The sequence below is a fragment of the Bos indicus x Bos taurus genome, chromosome 22, assembly GCF_003369695.1.
Source record: "Bos indicus x Bos taurus breed Angus x Brahman F1 hybrid chromosome 22, Bos_hybrid_MaternalHap_v2.0, whole genome shotgun sequence".
NCBI lineage: Eukaryota > Metazoa > Chordata > Mammalia > Artiodactyla > Bovidae > Bos > Bos indicus x Bos taurus.
This window is the reverse complement of record NC_040097.1, coordinates 15,650,892-15,666,954: the sequence shown is the minus strand read 5'-3', so window position 1 is coordinate 15,666,954 and position 16,063 is coordinate 15,650,892. Positions and strand designations below refer to the sequence as shown.

At 40.5% G+C, this 16,063-nt stretch overlaps 1 protein-coding gene across 16 annotated transcripts in view; it reads left to right on the top strand.

Annotated features, from left to right (window-relative positions):
• The window catches only part of ERC2 (ELKS/RAB6-interacting/CAST family member 2), a 984,881-nt gene that overhangs the window by 594,981 nt on the left and 373,837 nt on the right, over positions 1–16,063 (top strand). For all 16 annotated transcript variants that reach the window (XR_003507771.1, XR_003507770.1, XM_027522882.1 and 13 more), the window contains one exon: positions 3,479–3,639. Coding sequence is in view for 14 of the 16 variants with exons in the window: in XM_027522882.1 (XP_027378683.1) it covers positions 3,479–3,639 (161 nt within the window). In the remaining 2 variants the exon portion in view is untranslated. The remainder of the gene's footprint in view (positions 1–3,478; positions 3,640–16,063) is intronic.

The following is a 16,063-nucleotide window of genomic DNA, read 5'->3' as shown; positions in this document are numbered from 1 at the left end:
GTCGTGTCTGACTCTTTGCGACCCCATGAATCGCAGCACGCCAGGCCTCCCTGTCTATCACCAACTCCAGGAGTTCACTCAGACTCACATCCATCGAGTCAGTGATGCCATCCAGCCATCTCATCCTCTGTCGTCCCCTTCTCCTCTTGCCCCCAATCCCTCCCAGCATCAGAGTCTTTTCCAATGAGTCAACTCTTCGCATGAGCTGGCCAAAGTACTGGAGTTTCAGCTTTAGCATCATTCCTTCCAAAGAAATCCCAGGGCTGATCTCCTTCAGAATGGACTTGTTGGATCTCCTTGCAATCCAAGGGACTCTCAAGAGTCTTCTCCTACACCACAGTTCAAAAGCATCAATTCTTCAGCGCTCAGCCTTCTTCACAGTCCAACTCTCACATCCATACATGACCACAGGAAAAACCATAGCCTTGACTAGATGGACCTTTGTTGGCAAAGTAATGTCTCTGCTTTTGAATATGCTATCTAGGTTGGTCATAACTTTCCTTCCAAGGAGTAAGCGTCTTTGAATTTCATGGCTGCAGTCACCATCTGCAGTGATTTTGGAGCCCAGAAAAATAAAGTCTGACACTATTTCCACTGTTTCCCCATCTATTTCCCATGAAGTGATGGGACCAGATGCCATGATCTTCGTTTTCTGAATGTTGAGCTTTAAGCCAAGTTTTTCACTCTCCACTTTCACTTTCATCAAGAGGCTTTTGAGTTCCTCTTCACTTTCTGCCATAAGGGTGGTGTCATCTGCATATCTGAGGTTATTTAAAACAGTTTACAAAATTATACATACATCTCAACTATATGTAATATGTAAAAGAGTAAGAGAGAGATGGAGAAATTAAGATGTTCAGAGTGTTTATCTCCATGTGGTGGTATTTTGGGTAATCTTAGCTAAAGAGAATATCATTATTCTTATATAAAAATTTTTTTTTAATTTTCCTGTCTTTTGGATTCCATATGAGTATACCTTATTTTAAGGGAAAGTGTTATTTTATTGATATTAATTAGAAGAATAAATGATATACAGGCTATGTCATCCGATGTAATGCCCTCAAACATCTAATAGGAATAAACAACATAATTTCCTGTTTCCGGGTAAAGAACCCAAAGGCAAAAGAGATAAAGAAACTTGTGTCAGTCATATAGTAAGTTATGGAGACATGTTTCAAATCTGATCATTTTTAAGGCACAAGTTTCATAGACATAGCCAGCTAAAATATTACTTCCAGTGAGAAGAAGTTGGGGAACCATTCAGCTGTGCAAACTACACATTAAGAAAAGACATATGGCAAGAAGGAGGGTATCGGTGGCCTGCAAGTGTTGGGAGAACAAGAATAAAAAGTACAACCTCTTAATGAGAGGGACCTGGTGGTAGGGAGATGGAAGCAGGTATTATAGGCACTTGATAAGGAGTGTAACAGTTCATCAGTCAAGACAGTCCAAGTCACACTGGAGGTGACAGCCTCTCATCTCATGTTGTAACACAGTGAAGGTGCTGCCTTGCTTATGTGGTATGGTTTGGCCTTTAGCTTCATTGTGATCACTCAGGGACTCAGGCTGAAGGAGACATCATCTGAAACATGGTTCTGAAGTCATTATGGCCAGGAAAAGGGAAGGTTGTGGTTGATTGCTAGTTCTTAAATGCTTCTGCTTGGAAATGACAATGATCTAAGGTGTAATTGTTAAAGCTGGTTTAATATAAAACTAGTTAGTATCTGCCGTACGCAGTCACATGGAAGGTGAACTAAGAGCTTGGAAACCCACAAAGTAGCATTCTGTGTCTGTGGATTGCGAGCGGGCCAGCTCAACTAAGAAGAGATTCAGCAGGTGAGAATCCTGGACACCCTCCCTCTTCTCTGACATTGATAATACATTTGGAATTTTTTTTTAAAAAGTTACGAAAGGAAAGGGAGTCGTGAGGACACAGACCATCCCAAGTAGAGGATCAGGCAGACTGTATCTGAGCTGATGCTTGGAATGACCATAATATTGATCTTTTAAAAAGCAGCACTGCTATTGAATCTATAAAAAATAGGGTAAAACAGACAAAAACACTTCTGCTTCAGCCTCATCAAGTATTGTTTTGTAGAAAGGCTTCTAGTTATATTTATGATATTCGATGAACTTATATGAGAAACTAACAAGTTTGCTTTTTAATATTTAAATTTCGTTTGTTAAAGAATAATGCTGTTTATCCCTGTGTAGTTCTGTGACTTTCATAGGTTATGCTCTATATTCCTTGCTTTTAAAACTGTTTTTGGTTTGGGCTTTTATTTATATTACCTGGTCATCAAGTTTCCTCTTTTTATCAGGGCAAAATGGAGGGTTTTCTGAATTTTAAAAGCCTGTAATTTACCTTGGATGTGAACTATCGTGCTTATTCTGAATAAATTCCATGTAAAACTGCAGAAATGGTGTAGAAAGTCTTTATGAATTGGAACTTAACATGTCATTGACACGTTTTGAAGGGCGTTCTGTTGACTTTAGTGATAGATGATCCCATTCTGCCAAGTTCAGCTGGAAGGGGTGACTTAGAAATCCAAACATCAACTCATGGAGTCTAGAAACTTCCTGAAACCATGGTTTTAAGTTCTCAGGGTGGATGCAGCCTGTATCTGTGCAAGGGATGGCATTCCACGGAAGGCTCTGGAAAAGAACCATTAAACACCAGCCTTCTTTGTTGTGTGTTGGCTTTTAAAAGTCTCCAATGGTTCGGGAAGGATAAGGCCTTGCCTTGGGGCTCCCTGGTCCAATTTTTTGGGACCTGGCTGAAAACCCTGGATATTTGATAGTCTGGCTTATTTCTATGGTGTATTAGCACCCTATAAAAGTTACATGTCATTTATTTCAAGTTTAGAACCCTCTCAAACTTCAGGGGCAAACCAAATTTGAACCTTTTGTGGCTGGGATTCTGTTTACCTTTGGCCAAACCTTGCTTCCTGAATATGAAACAGGGAGGTGAGGTGAGAGGGGAGCCCCTGAGGCCCCTTGGCCATCAAATCGCTTTTGCCAAACAAGGCTTTGATAGGCTAAAACATGAATGAATTTGAAACACATAGAGTAGCTTCCTGTCAGAATGCTCTGGGGCCTACACACAAAAGTATATTGTGCCGGGCAAAGTGCATTTGAGTGTTGCTTTCAGCCAACTGTGAGGCAGTATCTGAGATTTTTGCCAAACACAGGTTGAAATTGGGTCAAGCCACTCACCTTCCAGTTCTAATAAATACATTAAGTAGTTTCTATAAAAGTTATTGGATAATTCAATTGAATGAGGACCTTGGAGAAATTTGGACATTTCTTGGGTTTGAAATGTTTATTTTTAAGTAGTGACAAAGAAAGAATGGACGCCGGGATACAATGCCCAGCTCAAGAATGGCTTTAATTCCTTTGTGTCTGTTGTCAGAACGCAAGGTACACCTTGTGCTTGAATGGAGGAGAAATAACACACTGCGTCCCATGCGCTTTTCAGATAGAAGAACTGATGAATGCGCTGGAGAAGACCAGACAGGAACTGGATGCCACCAAGGCTCGCCTTGCCTCCACGCAGCAGTCCCTGGCTGAGAAAGAAGCACACTTGGCCAACCTCCGGACAGAAAGGAGGAAGCAGCTGGAGGAGATCCTAGAGATGAAGTGAGTGCCCATTTTTGCTTTCTCAGTCTTTCTTTTCTAACTTCTCTGTAGGGATGAGAAAGGGAATGCTAAAGAAGAGGAGGAAAGAGCTTGGAGAGAGAATCATGTAGCTAACACTTGACTAGTTGTTTCTGTGACTGTGCTTCTTATTTTCTCGAATTACAGCTTCCATGTCCCAATGTGCACATTTTTCACATCTGTTATTCAAAAAAGAAAAAAAAAATCCAACATAAGGTTTTGTGACTCTGTGTTTTGTGGACGGCACTAATATTCTTAGATCTGTCTAAAAGGTTTGAGCTGGCCAAGAGACAGAGGCCTTGTTAAGCACAATGGTAATTGAAGTCCTGCTCAGGGTTAAATGGAAACTTTTCTGAGGAGGTATTTCCTAATTGTGACTATAACTTTGCTAATTATATTCTTTTCACTTGTGTACAATGCCTGGCTTGTGTTGGTTTTCATAGTCTCAAGGTTGGCACCTCTTTGTTTAGAAAGCAGGACTCTGATTTGCTGGGCTGATAAAAACAGGCTTGGAAATGCCCCTGCCCCCCTGTCTCATTGGGTAGGTAAGGACTGGATGGGGGTGGGGGTTGGGTAGGGGAGGAGACTGGAACAAATGTCTTTCTTTGATTTAATCAATAAGGTGTGACTGCTTGTCGGGCAGTGGTTGTTCCTGTGGGCCTGTGACACACCCACCTCCACCTAGCTTTTATATCGTTCTCACAGTGAAATAATATCACCATGAAAGAACATAGTAAAGATAATTACTCAAAGATTTTAGAGATAATCAATTGCTATGAATCTATTTCTGAAAAATTAGGCAAGAAGCAGCATCTCTCTAAGTCTTTAAATGAAATAATCACTAAAGTATGATTTAAATCCAGCCTCCTTCCAAAATAAGGGGAAATGTACAGAATTATAGCATCTTAAGCCTGTAATATAGACTTTGAAATTGGTGGCTAGGTATGGAAGAATAACCTTACCCTGACCCTGCAAGTCTTACACATGGTTAGTATTAAACCCAGAAAGCTTAGATCATGGAAAATATGGAATGAAATATTTTGAAGGATTTAATAATGAGGACAAAACATTTATTCCTTGTCAACTACCTCAGTTTCTCCTAGACCAAAGAATAAGTAGTTTTTTTTCCACATATAAACTCCCATTTTTCCTAATAAAAGATGATATAATAAAAACAGATATTATTATCCTCAGTTTCGAGGTGAGGGAACTGAGACTCAGCGAGATTTCAAGTAATTTGCTTAAGGACATCTGGCCAGGATTAAACCCAAAAATCTGTTCAGACTCTGTTTCTACTACCTCATTTTCTCATGCAGTTATGTCAGCTCCACCAATTCCAGAACTTTTGTCTGTTTGAATCACTGCAGAAATCATACTGCCTAGAACAGTGCCTGCATATGGTTGGTGCTCGGTAATTGCTCATTGCTGGAATGAATAGATTGAATGCTGGAGACTGGATTTTATGTACTTAGGAAGAAACGTATTTCAAGCATTTGTGACATTATTGATGTGATCAGTAATTTATTAATAATGTCAGTACATTGATTGCATCAGCCTTTATTCGTTCTCTTTCACTTACCCAGCTTCTGCCTCCTTGTGTGTTGCTATGTGTCAGATTCAGGCTAATTTCTCTCATTGTTCTGCAGCTGTTCCCAAGTTAACTCTACACCTCCTGGAGTGATTTATTATGCCATTATAAGGAAACTTTCATTATTTCCTGTTTATAAAAAGAGCATATACTTCCAGTGTTTTCAGAGAACAAGTAATGGTGAAGCATGCTGGTTTGGGAGTTGTCAGAGCTGGGTTGAAATCCTGTTGCGTCCACTTGGTGGTTGTGTGACTTGGGGGAAAATGACCTTAACATTGCTGACCCTATGGTTTCCTCCTGTAATGACTTTCGTGGGGTGGTTGTGAAGAGAAGCACTCAGAGGAGGGCTTGGCACATGGAAAATGAAATATGTGTGTAAATGGCACTATCAGCCAATGAAAATATGTCATTTGTTTAGTATACTTTGTGAAGAGTATCATTTGTCTAAAATTTGGGTTTATTTTTCTAAAACATATAAACCTTTTCCATGTGTATGTTTTCCCACTTAATTTCATGATTTCAGATAGCACCTAACCAAGACCTCTTTGGGTGAATTGCCACATTATTACCGAAGTGCTTAATCTGCTGCCACTGCAAAATAAATAGAAAATTCCTCTTTTAATTCCTTTGGTAAAAGTAACAAAGCTCTGCTTCATTAAGCCCAATATGAACCTCATTCATTCATTAACTGGCCCAGAAGCCCCAATAACAGGGTTCTTCCCAGGACCATGGGGACACAGGTGCAGGGCAGTTAAATTGACTGAGAACCCCAGTTAGATTTACCAGCCTCTTCAGATGTTCTAGTCAACCAAACGGTTTGGTGACTCTTGATTGAGCTGAGTTGACATGTTGGTTATTGGACAGTAACTGAGTCAGTGTCAGTCAGTGTGAACAGTCAGCTGGGTGTGTCACTGCGTTTACTGCCACTCTGTGCCACTGTTGTTCATGCACCTGACAGGCAAGTCCCCCCAGGACTGGGAAGCCCTGGTACATGGGAAAAGCTGAATGGTGTTAGGAAGGGGGTAGGGCCATGAATCAAGAGAAACAAGATGTGGTCTCATAACTCATCCATAACCTTAAAGGAGGTCACTCTCTGGTTGCCTTTCTTTGGTGACATGGCGGTTGATATTACCTGCCTTACCTACTCCATAGAATTGTTACAGTAACAGGGTTTTTAAAAAAAATACTGAACTGAAATTAATATAAACTAGCATATGTAAAAGCACTTTGAAACGTAAAAGGGGATTTTGAAATGAGAGATGGTGTCCGTTAAATTTGTTGCAAAATTAAATGACACAGATTTATAGTATTGGAAAACAGCTGAGTGCAGCCTTCCAGCCTATATAAGCCAGACTGCTGTCCACATAATAAGGAATTCACCAGGCCTGGTAAAGACCACTTGCCTTGGAAGCCATGGGCTCATAAGGTGGCGGTTCATGTTTCACGGCTCTTGAAGGTAGCTCCTTCATCCTTATATCGAACTGAAATAGCTTTCCATTTAATTAACGTTACCACTTGTCTTAGTTTTTGTTTCAGAGCTACATAGATTTCAGCTGAGCCCTGTCCACAGGACAGGCAGCCTTTTATTTTTCATAAGTTTACTTTTATTTTATATCTGTTCAGGTAGTACTGTGCATTCTAAAAGGAGAAAAAAAGAAAGAGCAAAATTAAAAAGAAATAAAATTGCGTGTGATCCTACCATGCAGAGATAGATACTAATAGCATTTTGATGTCTCCCTTTACAAATGCTCTTTATTTTTTTAACAAAATTAGATTGTACTTTCGTATTTTGTAAATCCTTCTTTTGCTTGCTGAATGGTAAACACTGCTCTGTGCAGCAAACATTGAATTGTATTTTTAATTATCTGACATACTATCATACAGATGTCTCCCTTTATCAGAGGCTTATGTTGGTGCCAATATTTTGCTAATATAAAGAATGTCTTGATAAGCATCCTGCTGTGTCAATTTGTTAGCTTATTTTCAATAATTGCAGATTAATATGTAGTTATAAGAAGTAGTACAGAGGATTCTCTTGTACGCTTCACTTGTTTCCCTCAGTGGTAACATCTGGCATAATTACAGCATAGTATTATGCCAGAAAATTGATATTGATACAGCTTACCAACTTTATTTAGATTTCTCCAGTTTTACATGTACTCATGTGTGTATATGTATTTATTTACATACAATTTTATCACACGTATACATTTGTATAACCACCACCATGGTCAAGATGTAGCACTGTCCATCATTACAAGGCTCCCTCACACTGCCTTTTGATAGCTACACTCCTAACCCAACTGTTTAATTTAACCAGAGTTTTCTTTTGTGTTTTATCATTTTGGGACCTGTGCAACACTGGCCTTCATTTTCCTCTGCTATTTTTCTTGGCCAGGGAGGGAATTGTCCTCTTAGTTTAAATTTAGGCTAAATTTAAAGTGAGAAAAATATTGCTTGATTTAAAGACTTACCTTTAAATGAGTTGGTTAATTTGTTTACAGTGAAATTCCCTTTTAATATTGGATATCTAATGGCAGGCATTCAAAAAGAAAATCACTTATGGTCCTACCATACAGAGATAGACAGTGATGGCATTTTGGTGTATACACATTTACAAATGCTCATTTTTTAAAAGAAAATTAAATTGAACTTCCATATTTTATAAATTCTGCATTTGAGGAATGAATGTCCACTGCTATAAGTGGACAAGCGAAAATGTGTGCCCTTATCAAGTTTTCATTTTAGTAAAATGAGTGATCGAAATGAATGGACAAATAAATAAGCAAACAAACGAATAGTTAGATGAATAAAGTAGCTTCTTGTGGAACCAAAGAAGTTTAGAATCCCACTTAGAAAGCTCTTTCCATTGGTAAGGACCCTCCTGATTATTTGGGAGTAAAGAGGGAAATGCCATGTCACTCCCTAAAGTCTGAGAAACCTTCTAGGATCTGAGCCTAGTGGACAGTCTTTGACTCTCTCTTGTGTAGGATTCTTCTCCCGAATAAATATTTTTTCCAGCTTAATCTTCATTGGTTAGTATTCTAACTGCCAGTCATTATTCCCGCACTAGAAGGAACTAATGGTTCCCAACCATACATTTTCACAGGAGAACATAATATTCTCCTTCCCTTGTGTATAAGATTATTCTTTTACTTAAAAAATATCTAAAACCTCTTACTAAAACATTTCATAATGGTTTGTCTTTGTTACATTTGCTTCTATTTAAAAGGGATTTTATTAAAATAATATTAAGAACATCATTCTATATGTTTGGTTTTATTAATACCAGTTAATGAGCTTACATTCCAGTAACCAAAGCTCGATTATTTAATTTGTGGCAGGTGAATTTGATATCTGTAGCTAAAAGGAATTGAAGGCCATGAGATACTGTGCTTAAAATCTATCTGTGTGCATTTGCTCAGACAATTTAAACTAGCCTAGTAATTTAATAGGCAGACAGGCAGGCTAACTGATCTGTTCCATTTAGTATTAAATACTGAATGAATAAGGGGGGTTTGAGAGCTGGTTAAAAGTTACATAATGTGAAGTGTGTAGTTTAGACTTTCTGTGGTGATTTCTCATACTTAATGTAAAGATTTTAAAGGAACATCTATACTTTAACTCGTCTGATGACATTGTGAGAGCCACCTTAATTTACTGGGTATTATTACATTCTCGAATCTTCTCCAGATAGCCTCAGAAGCCTTTGTATACACTGGGCTATTTTAGGAAGTTTACAGTGAGGTAAGACAGAGGCTTATTCTAAGGCATTATCCTGTTGGCCTCTTTGATCTAGGATCCCTTTTGAGAGAGCCACTCATTAGGTAAGTACCCTTCAAAGGAGAGGCAGGGTGCAGAAAATGATAAAATCAATTTATTCTTTCCTTCATGCCAACATGAGAAAAGACAAATCACATTTCTTTAGGAAGGAATCCTAAGTGCCTGGCAATTTGGACAGGATTAATGGAGCCTGGGAGAGGAGTTTTGAAGGCAACTGTTACTTAAAATTGATAAACTCAGTTGCAAGAGAAGTTATGGGGATTGAATGAAATAATGCATTTATAAGAAACTGATTTATAAGCCACAAAAGGCCATATATGTATCATGGTTCGTGACATATTCATATGTTAGGTAAACCCACTGTAATTAGCATACCCTGAGCTCATCTTCAAATTCGAGTTGGCCTCACACTTTGAACAGTTTTTTTGTGTGTGGGGTGAGAGGGGGCTACAGTGTAATTTTCTCTGTAAGCCATGGTTATTTAGAAAAACTTTGCCATGTTCAATTTAAAATATATATTAAATACTATCGTAATATGTCCTGGAGTTCCCTGATGGCTCAGATGGTAAAGAATCTGCCTGCAATGCAGGAGACCCAGGTTTGATTCCTGGGTCAGGAAGATCCCCTGGAGAAGGGAATGGCAACCCACTCTGCGATTCTTGCCTGGGAAATTGCATGGACAGAGGAGCCTGGTGGGCTCCAGTCCATGGGGTCACAAAGAGTCAGAGACGACTGAGTGACTTCCACTTGATGTTAATGTGTCCTACAATATCCCAATCTCTCTGTTCTTATTTGTTTCCTTCTAGTTCTAAAAGTAAATTGAGTCAGCTAAAATACTAGTGAAGCTTTTCTTAGCTTCCTAAGTTACCTGTAGTGATTGAAGACAGGTGGCAGAGAGAAGAACTGCTCATTCAGCAATGGTTGTGGTTTGAGCTGCAGACAGTCACATGATGGGCAGTTGTTTATCACTCAGGATTTCTGTATCTCTCTTGTAACCCTGGAGTTGGTGGTTTAGGGCCTTTAGTGAAAGAGAAAAGACTTAATATACATAAAGTTGGTAAATAAAACTGAACTACAATGAAAATAACTTTAGAATAGTGGAATGGTCTAATTAGCTTGAGGCAAGGAACAGAAAACTGCACATTCCAGAGGTTCATGCAAGCAGCGAAGTAACCAGGGACTGGCACTCCATCTGCCTTGATGCTTTGTCATTCTCTGCACATGAGATTCTGCATATGTTTTTCTCTGCACCTCAGGATGCAAGGTGTTTGCCTCAGTTCCAACCATTCTATCCACATTCCTGCTGTCAGACAGGAGAAGGGAACCTCCCTGCCATTTAAGCTGCCCATACCATCCATTGACATCTGAGTCATTTAACAATTTATTTGATAAATAGTTGTTGGGTATCCATTGCTTGCAAAGACTGCTCTAAACCAGAGGCACTCACCACTCTTCTAAGTGGACACAAAGGACAAAGATCTCTCCATTCTAAGTAGGTACAAGAACCAGAGCAGGGAAGAGGCACACTGATCAGTGTTTACAGATGGTCACATGTAGATACAAGAAAGCAGGAAAACCTGGACTTCAGCTGGGTGGCTGTATGTCCGGCTAACTCTCAGGGAGTCTACTACCAAGGAAAGAAAGAGGTGGAGAGGTATTAAGGGCAACTAGCCGTCTTTGCTGAAATGAGAAAAGTATGGAAGAAAAATCAACTGATATTTTATCTCACTGAATATTTAAAAATAACTTTGCAACTACACTTTTAGTGATAGCATTCCTCTCAGATATTTACTTGTGTATATGTGGGTTCAGTAAGTATTTGAGTTCATTTCTGGGTACCAGCATTGGTAAACTATGGGAGAGTCATGTGGTGAGTGAACAGATTGGGAGGTACCTGAAAAATATGTTTATGGTTGGAATAGCTGATGGGTGAGGGGTGTTAGTCTAGAGAAGACCAAGAGACACATTCTCCCTCCAACTATTAAAGGGGTGACAGGAGAGGAAAGAAATGGACTTGATTTATGCTGCCTGAGATGATTGTGCCTGAGCACAGTTATTCTTTAAGAAGACGAAGGCCTTCCTACAGTGCTTTGTAGCAGTCAGAACTCTATGCTCTTTTGAAGTGGTTTCTGAGGTATGTCGGCAAATCCTGGGGGGAGGGGTGCTATAGAGAGAGTCCCCTTCCCCAGGGACGGGCGGAAGGGTGATCTCCACAGTTCCTTTCAGTGTGTAATTCTACCAGTCATTCTGCTAAATGAGTGATCTGGAACTTGAAGACTTAGGAGATGCTGGAATCTTGTTTCTTCTCTTAAGGAACTCTTTTTGAAATGCAGAAACTTTTGCCAAAAGCCAAAATGACTGCTTGGTCTAGGACACTGTCCCCTCAATAGGACCACAAGTACAAGACCTATCCTGTACTTGTGTATACTGCATTTATTTTTCATAAGACTCTTTAGATATGACATGCACGAGCCAAGCAGAGATGTGTTTCACAAATCATCACAGAGAAAGAATCAGTAGTTAAATTGTGTGTCAGGTAGAATCAAGACCCCTTCAACTCTCCTTGCCCTACGGAATGTACTATCTCTGATTAAAATGCTTTCAGAGGATTAAACTAGCTCAGGCATATATACTATTCAGTTCATGCAGACTTTGGGTAATGAGATTAATATTACCAGTGAACAGTTCTTAAGTGCTTATTACATGTCAGGCAGGGGCTATTTACTTCACCTGCATATGATTGCCACCTCCTTTGAGATGGGGAGTCTTATGACCCCCAGTGTGTAAATGTAGGAACTGAGGCTCAGACACCTGGAGCTCAAATACAAGTCTGACACTACAGGCTATGATCGTAACCACTGACAGTTTGTATCACTCCTTCTCCTAGTGAAGAAGAGGTTGTCATCTTAAGAATTTTATTTGGTGATGCTGGGATCCAGTTTTGGTTGAATAGTGGATGGCAGCAGGCACATAGGTTCTTCTTTCAACTTGCATTAGGGAAGCAGGAGAGCAAGCCAGGTTGATGGTGGGAGGGAGGGGGCAGGAAGAGAGCTAGTTGGAGGAGGCCTTTGAACTCAGCTTCCTTATCATAAAACAAAATAGGGGAGACACTGTCTTCGGCCAAAAACATGTACTAGATGTATAGTTTTAATAGTGAAAAATGTCAGTCAAATGGGTCCCTTGGTTTTTAGTGGAAATACAAACATTTTCAGAGCTAGAGTGGTATAATCTTTCAGCTTAAATAATCATAATCAGCAGTTAAATAATCTAAATGCTCATGAATTTGTAGAGTTGAAAGTATTCCAAGCACCGCACTTCATGTTATCTCCATCCGCGCAGCAGTAGCTCCACGGGGGCTTGGGAAGATCAACCATTAACAAAGGGAAAGAGAATCGTACAAGCCTTCCAACCTCCTAAAATGTGGCAAGTTAAAGGGGGCAGTTGTGGTCCTTCTTTCAATCCAAGAGCAGCTTTCTTTTGGAGAAATTTTGTTAACTGCTTGATTGAAGGATGTACAGGATACTGGCAGCTTAAGCCCCAGGAGGCAAGGTATGGGGCAGCTGTATACCAGGAAGAGAAGCCAAGGGGTGGGCACTACAAGCAGGGTCACAGATCAGGTCCTGAAATGATAATTCTCCGGGGCAGTGAGCAGGGCTCTCATGACTTAAGTTCACATCCCGAATCTGCCAAGTGTGACTGAGTGAGCCAAAGCCAGCCTGACCCTCCAACCGTAAACAAGGCTCTGGACTCAGATGACCAGGTTGATAGCTCCTGATTCTCTCAAGCAGTAGTTCTCACCCTGGCCGTAATTTTGCCCCTTAGGGACATTTGGTGAGACTGGAGATGATATTGTTGTCACAGCTCAAGGGAAGATGCTACTGGCAGGTAGTGTGTAGAGACCAGCGATGCCACCAAGCATCCTACAATACGCAGGATCGCCTAACAGTAAAGAAGTAGATGTTTTTTCAGGAATTCTGTTGCTTTTTCAATGATCCAGCAGATGTTGGCAATTTGATCTCTGGTTCCTCTGCCTTTTCTAAATCCAGCTTGAATATCTGGAAGTTCACAGTTCATGTACTATTGAAGCCTGGCTTGAAGAATTTTGAGCATTACTTTGCTAGTGTGTGAGATGAGTGCAATTGTGCAGTAGTTTGAACATGCAGTGGCATTGCCTTTCTTTGGGATTGGAATGAAAATTCACCTTTTCCAGTCCTGTGGCCACTGCTGAGTTTTCCAAATTTGCTGGTGTATTGAGTGCAGCGCTTTCACAGCATCATCTTTAGGATTTAAATAGCTCACCTGGAATTCCATCAGCTCCACTAGCTTTGTGTGTAGTGATGCTTCCTAAGGCCCACTTGACTTAGCATTCCAGGATGTCTGGCTCTAGGTGAGTGATCACACCATTGTGATTATCTGGGTCATGAAGATCTTTTTTGTATAGTTCTTCTGTATATTCTTGCCACCTCTTCTTAACATCTTCTACTTCTGTTAGGTCCATACCATTTCTGCCCTTTATTGGGCTCATCTTTGCATGAAATATTCCCTTGGTATCTCTAATTTTCTTGAAGAGATCTCTAGTCTTTCCCATTCTATTGTTTTCCTCTATTTCTTTGCATTGATTATTGAAGAAGGCTTTCTTACCTCTCCTTGCTATTCTTTGGAACTCTGCATTCAAGTGGGTGTAATTTTCCTTTTCTCCATTGCCTTTAGCTTCTCTTCTTTTCTCAGCTATTTGTAAGGCCTCCTCAAGCAACCATTTTGCCTTATTGCACTTCTTTTTCTTGGGGATGGTCTTGATCCCTGCCTCCTATACAATGTCACCATCCTCCGTCCATAGTTCTTCAGGCAATCTATCAGATCTAATCCCTTGAATCTATTTGTCACTTCCATTGTATAATCATAAGGGATTTGATTTAGGTCATACCTGAATGGTCTAGTGGTTTTCCCTACTTTCTTCAATTTAAGTCTGAATTTGGCAATAAGGAGTTCATGATCTGAGCCACAGTCAGCTCCCAGTCTTATTTTTGCTGATTGTATAGAGCTTCTCCATTTTGGCTGCAAAGAATATTATCAATCTGATTTCAGTATTGACCATCTGGTGATGTCCATGTGTAGAGTCTTCTCTTGTGTTGTTGGAAGAGGGTGTTTGTTATGACCAGTGCATTCTCTTGGCAAAACTCTATTAGCCTTTTCCCGGCTTCATTCTGTACTCCAAGGCCAAATTGGCCTGTTATTCCAGGTATCTCTTGACTTCCTACTTTTGCATTCCAGTCCCCCATAATGAAAAGGACATCTTTTTGGGGTGTTAGTTCTAGAAGGTCTTGTAGGTCTTCATAGAACCGTTCAACTTCGGCTTCTTCAACATTAGTGTTTGGAGCGTATACTTGGATTACTGTGTTGTTGAATGGTGTGCCTTGGAAATAAACAGAGATCATTCTGTAGTTTTTAAGATTGCATCCAAGTATTACATTTCAGACTCTTGTTGACTGTGAGGGCTACTCTATTTCTTCTAAGGGATTCTTGCCCACAGTAGTAGATATAATGGTCATCTGAGTTAAATTCACCCATTCCTGTCCATTTTAGTTCGCTGATTCCTAAAATGTTTATGTTCACTCTTGCCATCTCCTTTTCGACCACGTCCAATTCACCTTGACTCATAGACCTAACATTTCAGGTTCTTGTGCAATACTGCTCTTTACAGCATCAGAATTTATTTCCATCACCAGTCACATCCACAACTGGGAGTTGTTTTGCTTTGGCTCCATCTCCTCATTCTTTCTGGAGTTCTCCACTGATCTCCAATAGCATATTGGGCACCTACCCACCTGGGTAGTTCATCTTTTAGTGTCATATCTTTTTGCCTTTTCATACTGTTCATGGGGTTCTTCTCAAGGCAAGAATGCTGAAGTGGTTTGCCATTCCTTTTTCCAGGACCACATTTTGTCAGAATTCTTCACCAAAAAGCTATGTTTTTTCCAGCTGAGTGCCAAAGAATTGATGATTTTGAACTGTGGTGTTGGAGAAGACTCTTACGAGTCCCTTGGACTGCAAGGAGATCAAAGTCCTAAAGGAAATCAGTCCTGAGTGTTCATTGGAAGGACTGATGAAGGTGAAGGTGAAGTTGCTCAGTCATATCCGACTCTTTGCGACCCCATGGACTGTAGCCTACCAGGCTTCTCCGTCCATGGGATTCTCCAGGCAAGAATACTGGAGTGGGTTACCATGTCCTTCTCCAGGGGATCTTCCCGATCCAGGGATCGAACCCGGGTCTCCCACATTGGAGGCAGACACTTTAACCTCTGAGCCACTGAAGCTGAAACTCCAATACTTTGGCCCCCTGATGCGAAGAACTGACACATTGGAAAATACCCTAATGCTGGGAAAGATTGAAGGCAGGAGGAGAAGGGGATGACAGAGGATGAGATGGTTGGATGTCATCACTGACTTAATGGACATGAGTTTGAGCAAGCTCCGAGTTGGTGATGGACAGGGGAGCCTGGCATGCTGCATTCTGTGGGGTCACAAAGAGTCAGACATGACTGAGCGACTGAACTGAACAGCAAAGAATGATCCAGCTCCAAATGCCAGGAGTGCCAAGGCTAAGCAACTCGTTACTTGCCTCCCTTTTTAAAATTGGTGTTTTTTAAATGAGGGGAGAGAGAAAACTTACTAGGTTCTCATCTCTGATTTAGCTTGACTTATTTTCAAAGGGGAAATGTGTTTCCCCCATTCAACATCATGATTTTGGCCCAGAGGCCTTGATGGTCTGGGTTCTTCTTGTGTTTTGTGCAACTCTGACTTGATTCTGGATTGCTTTCTTGGGACTATAGACCCCAGAGAAATTGGCACAAGTCTGAGATCTAAATTCCTAAGAGACTGTGCTCCCTGTACGATATAAATCCTGGCTAAGATACAAAAGACCTAATCCCCAATGCCTACTGCTCAGTGGACCATGCAGTCCTCTCCAGCTCCAGTGTTCCATCATTCTGTAACTTCTGGATCTCTCTGGTCCTCACTTTGTCCAACTATAAATGA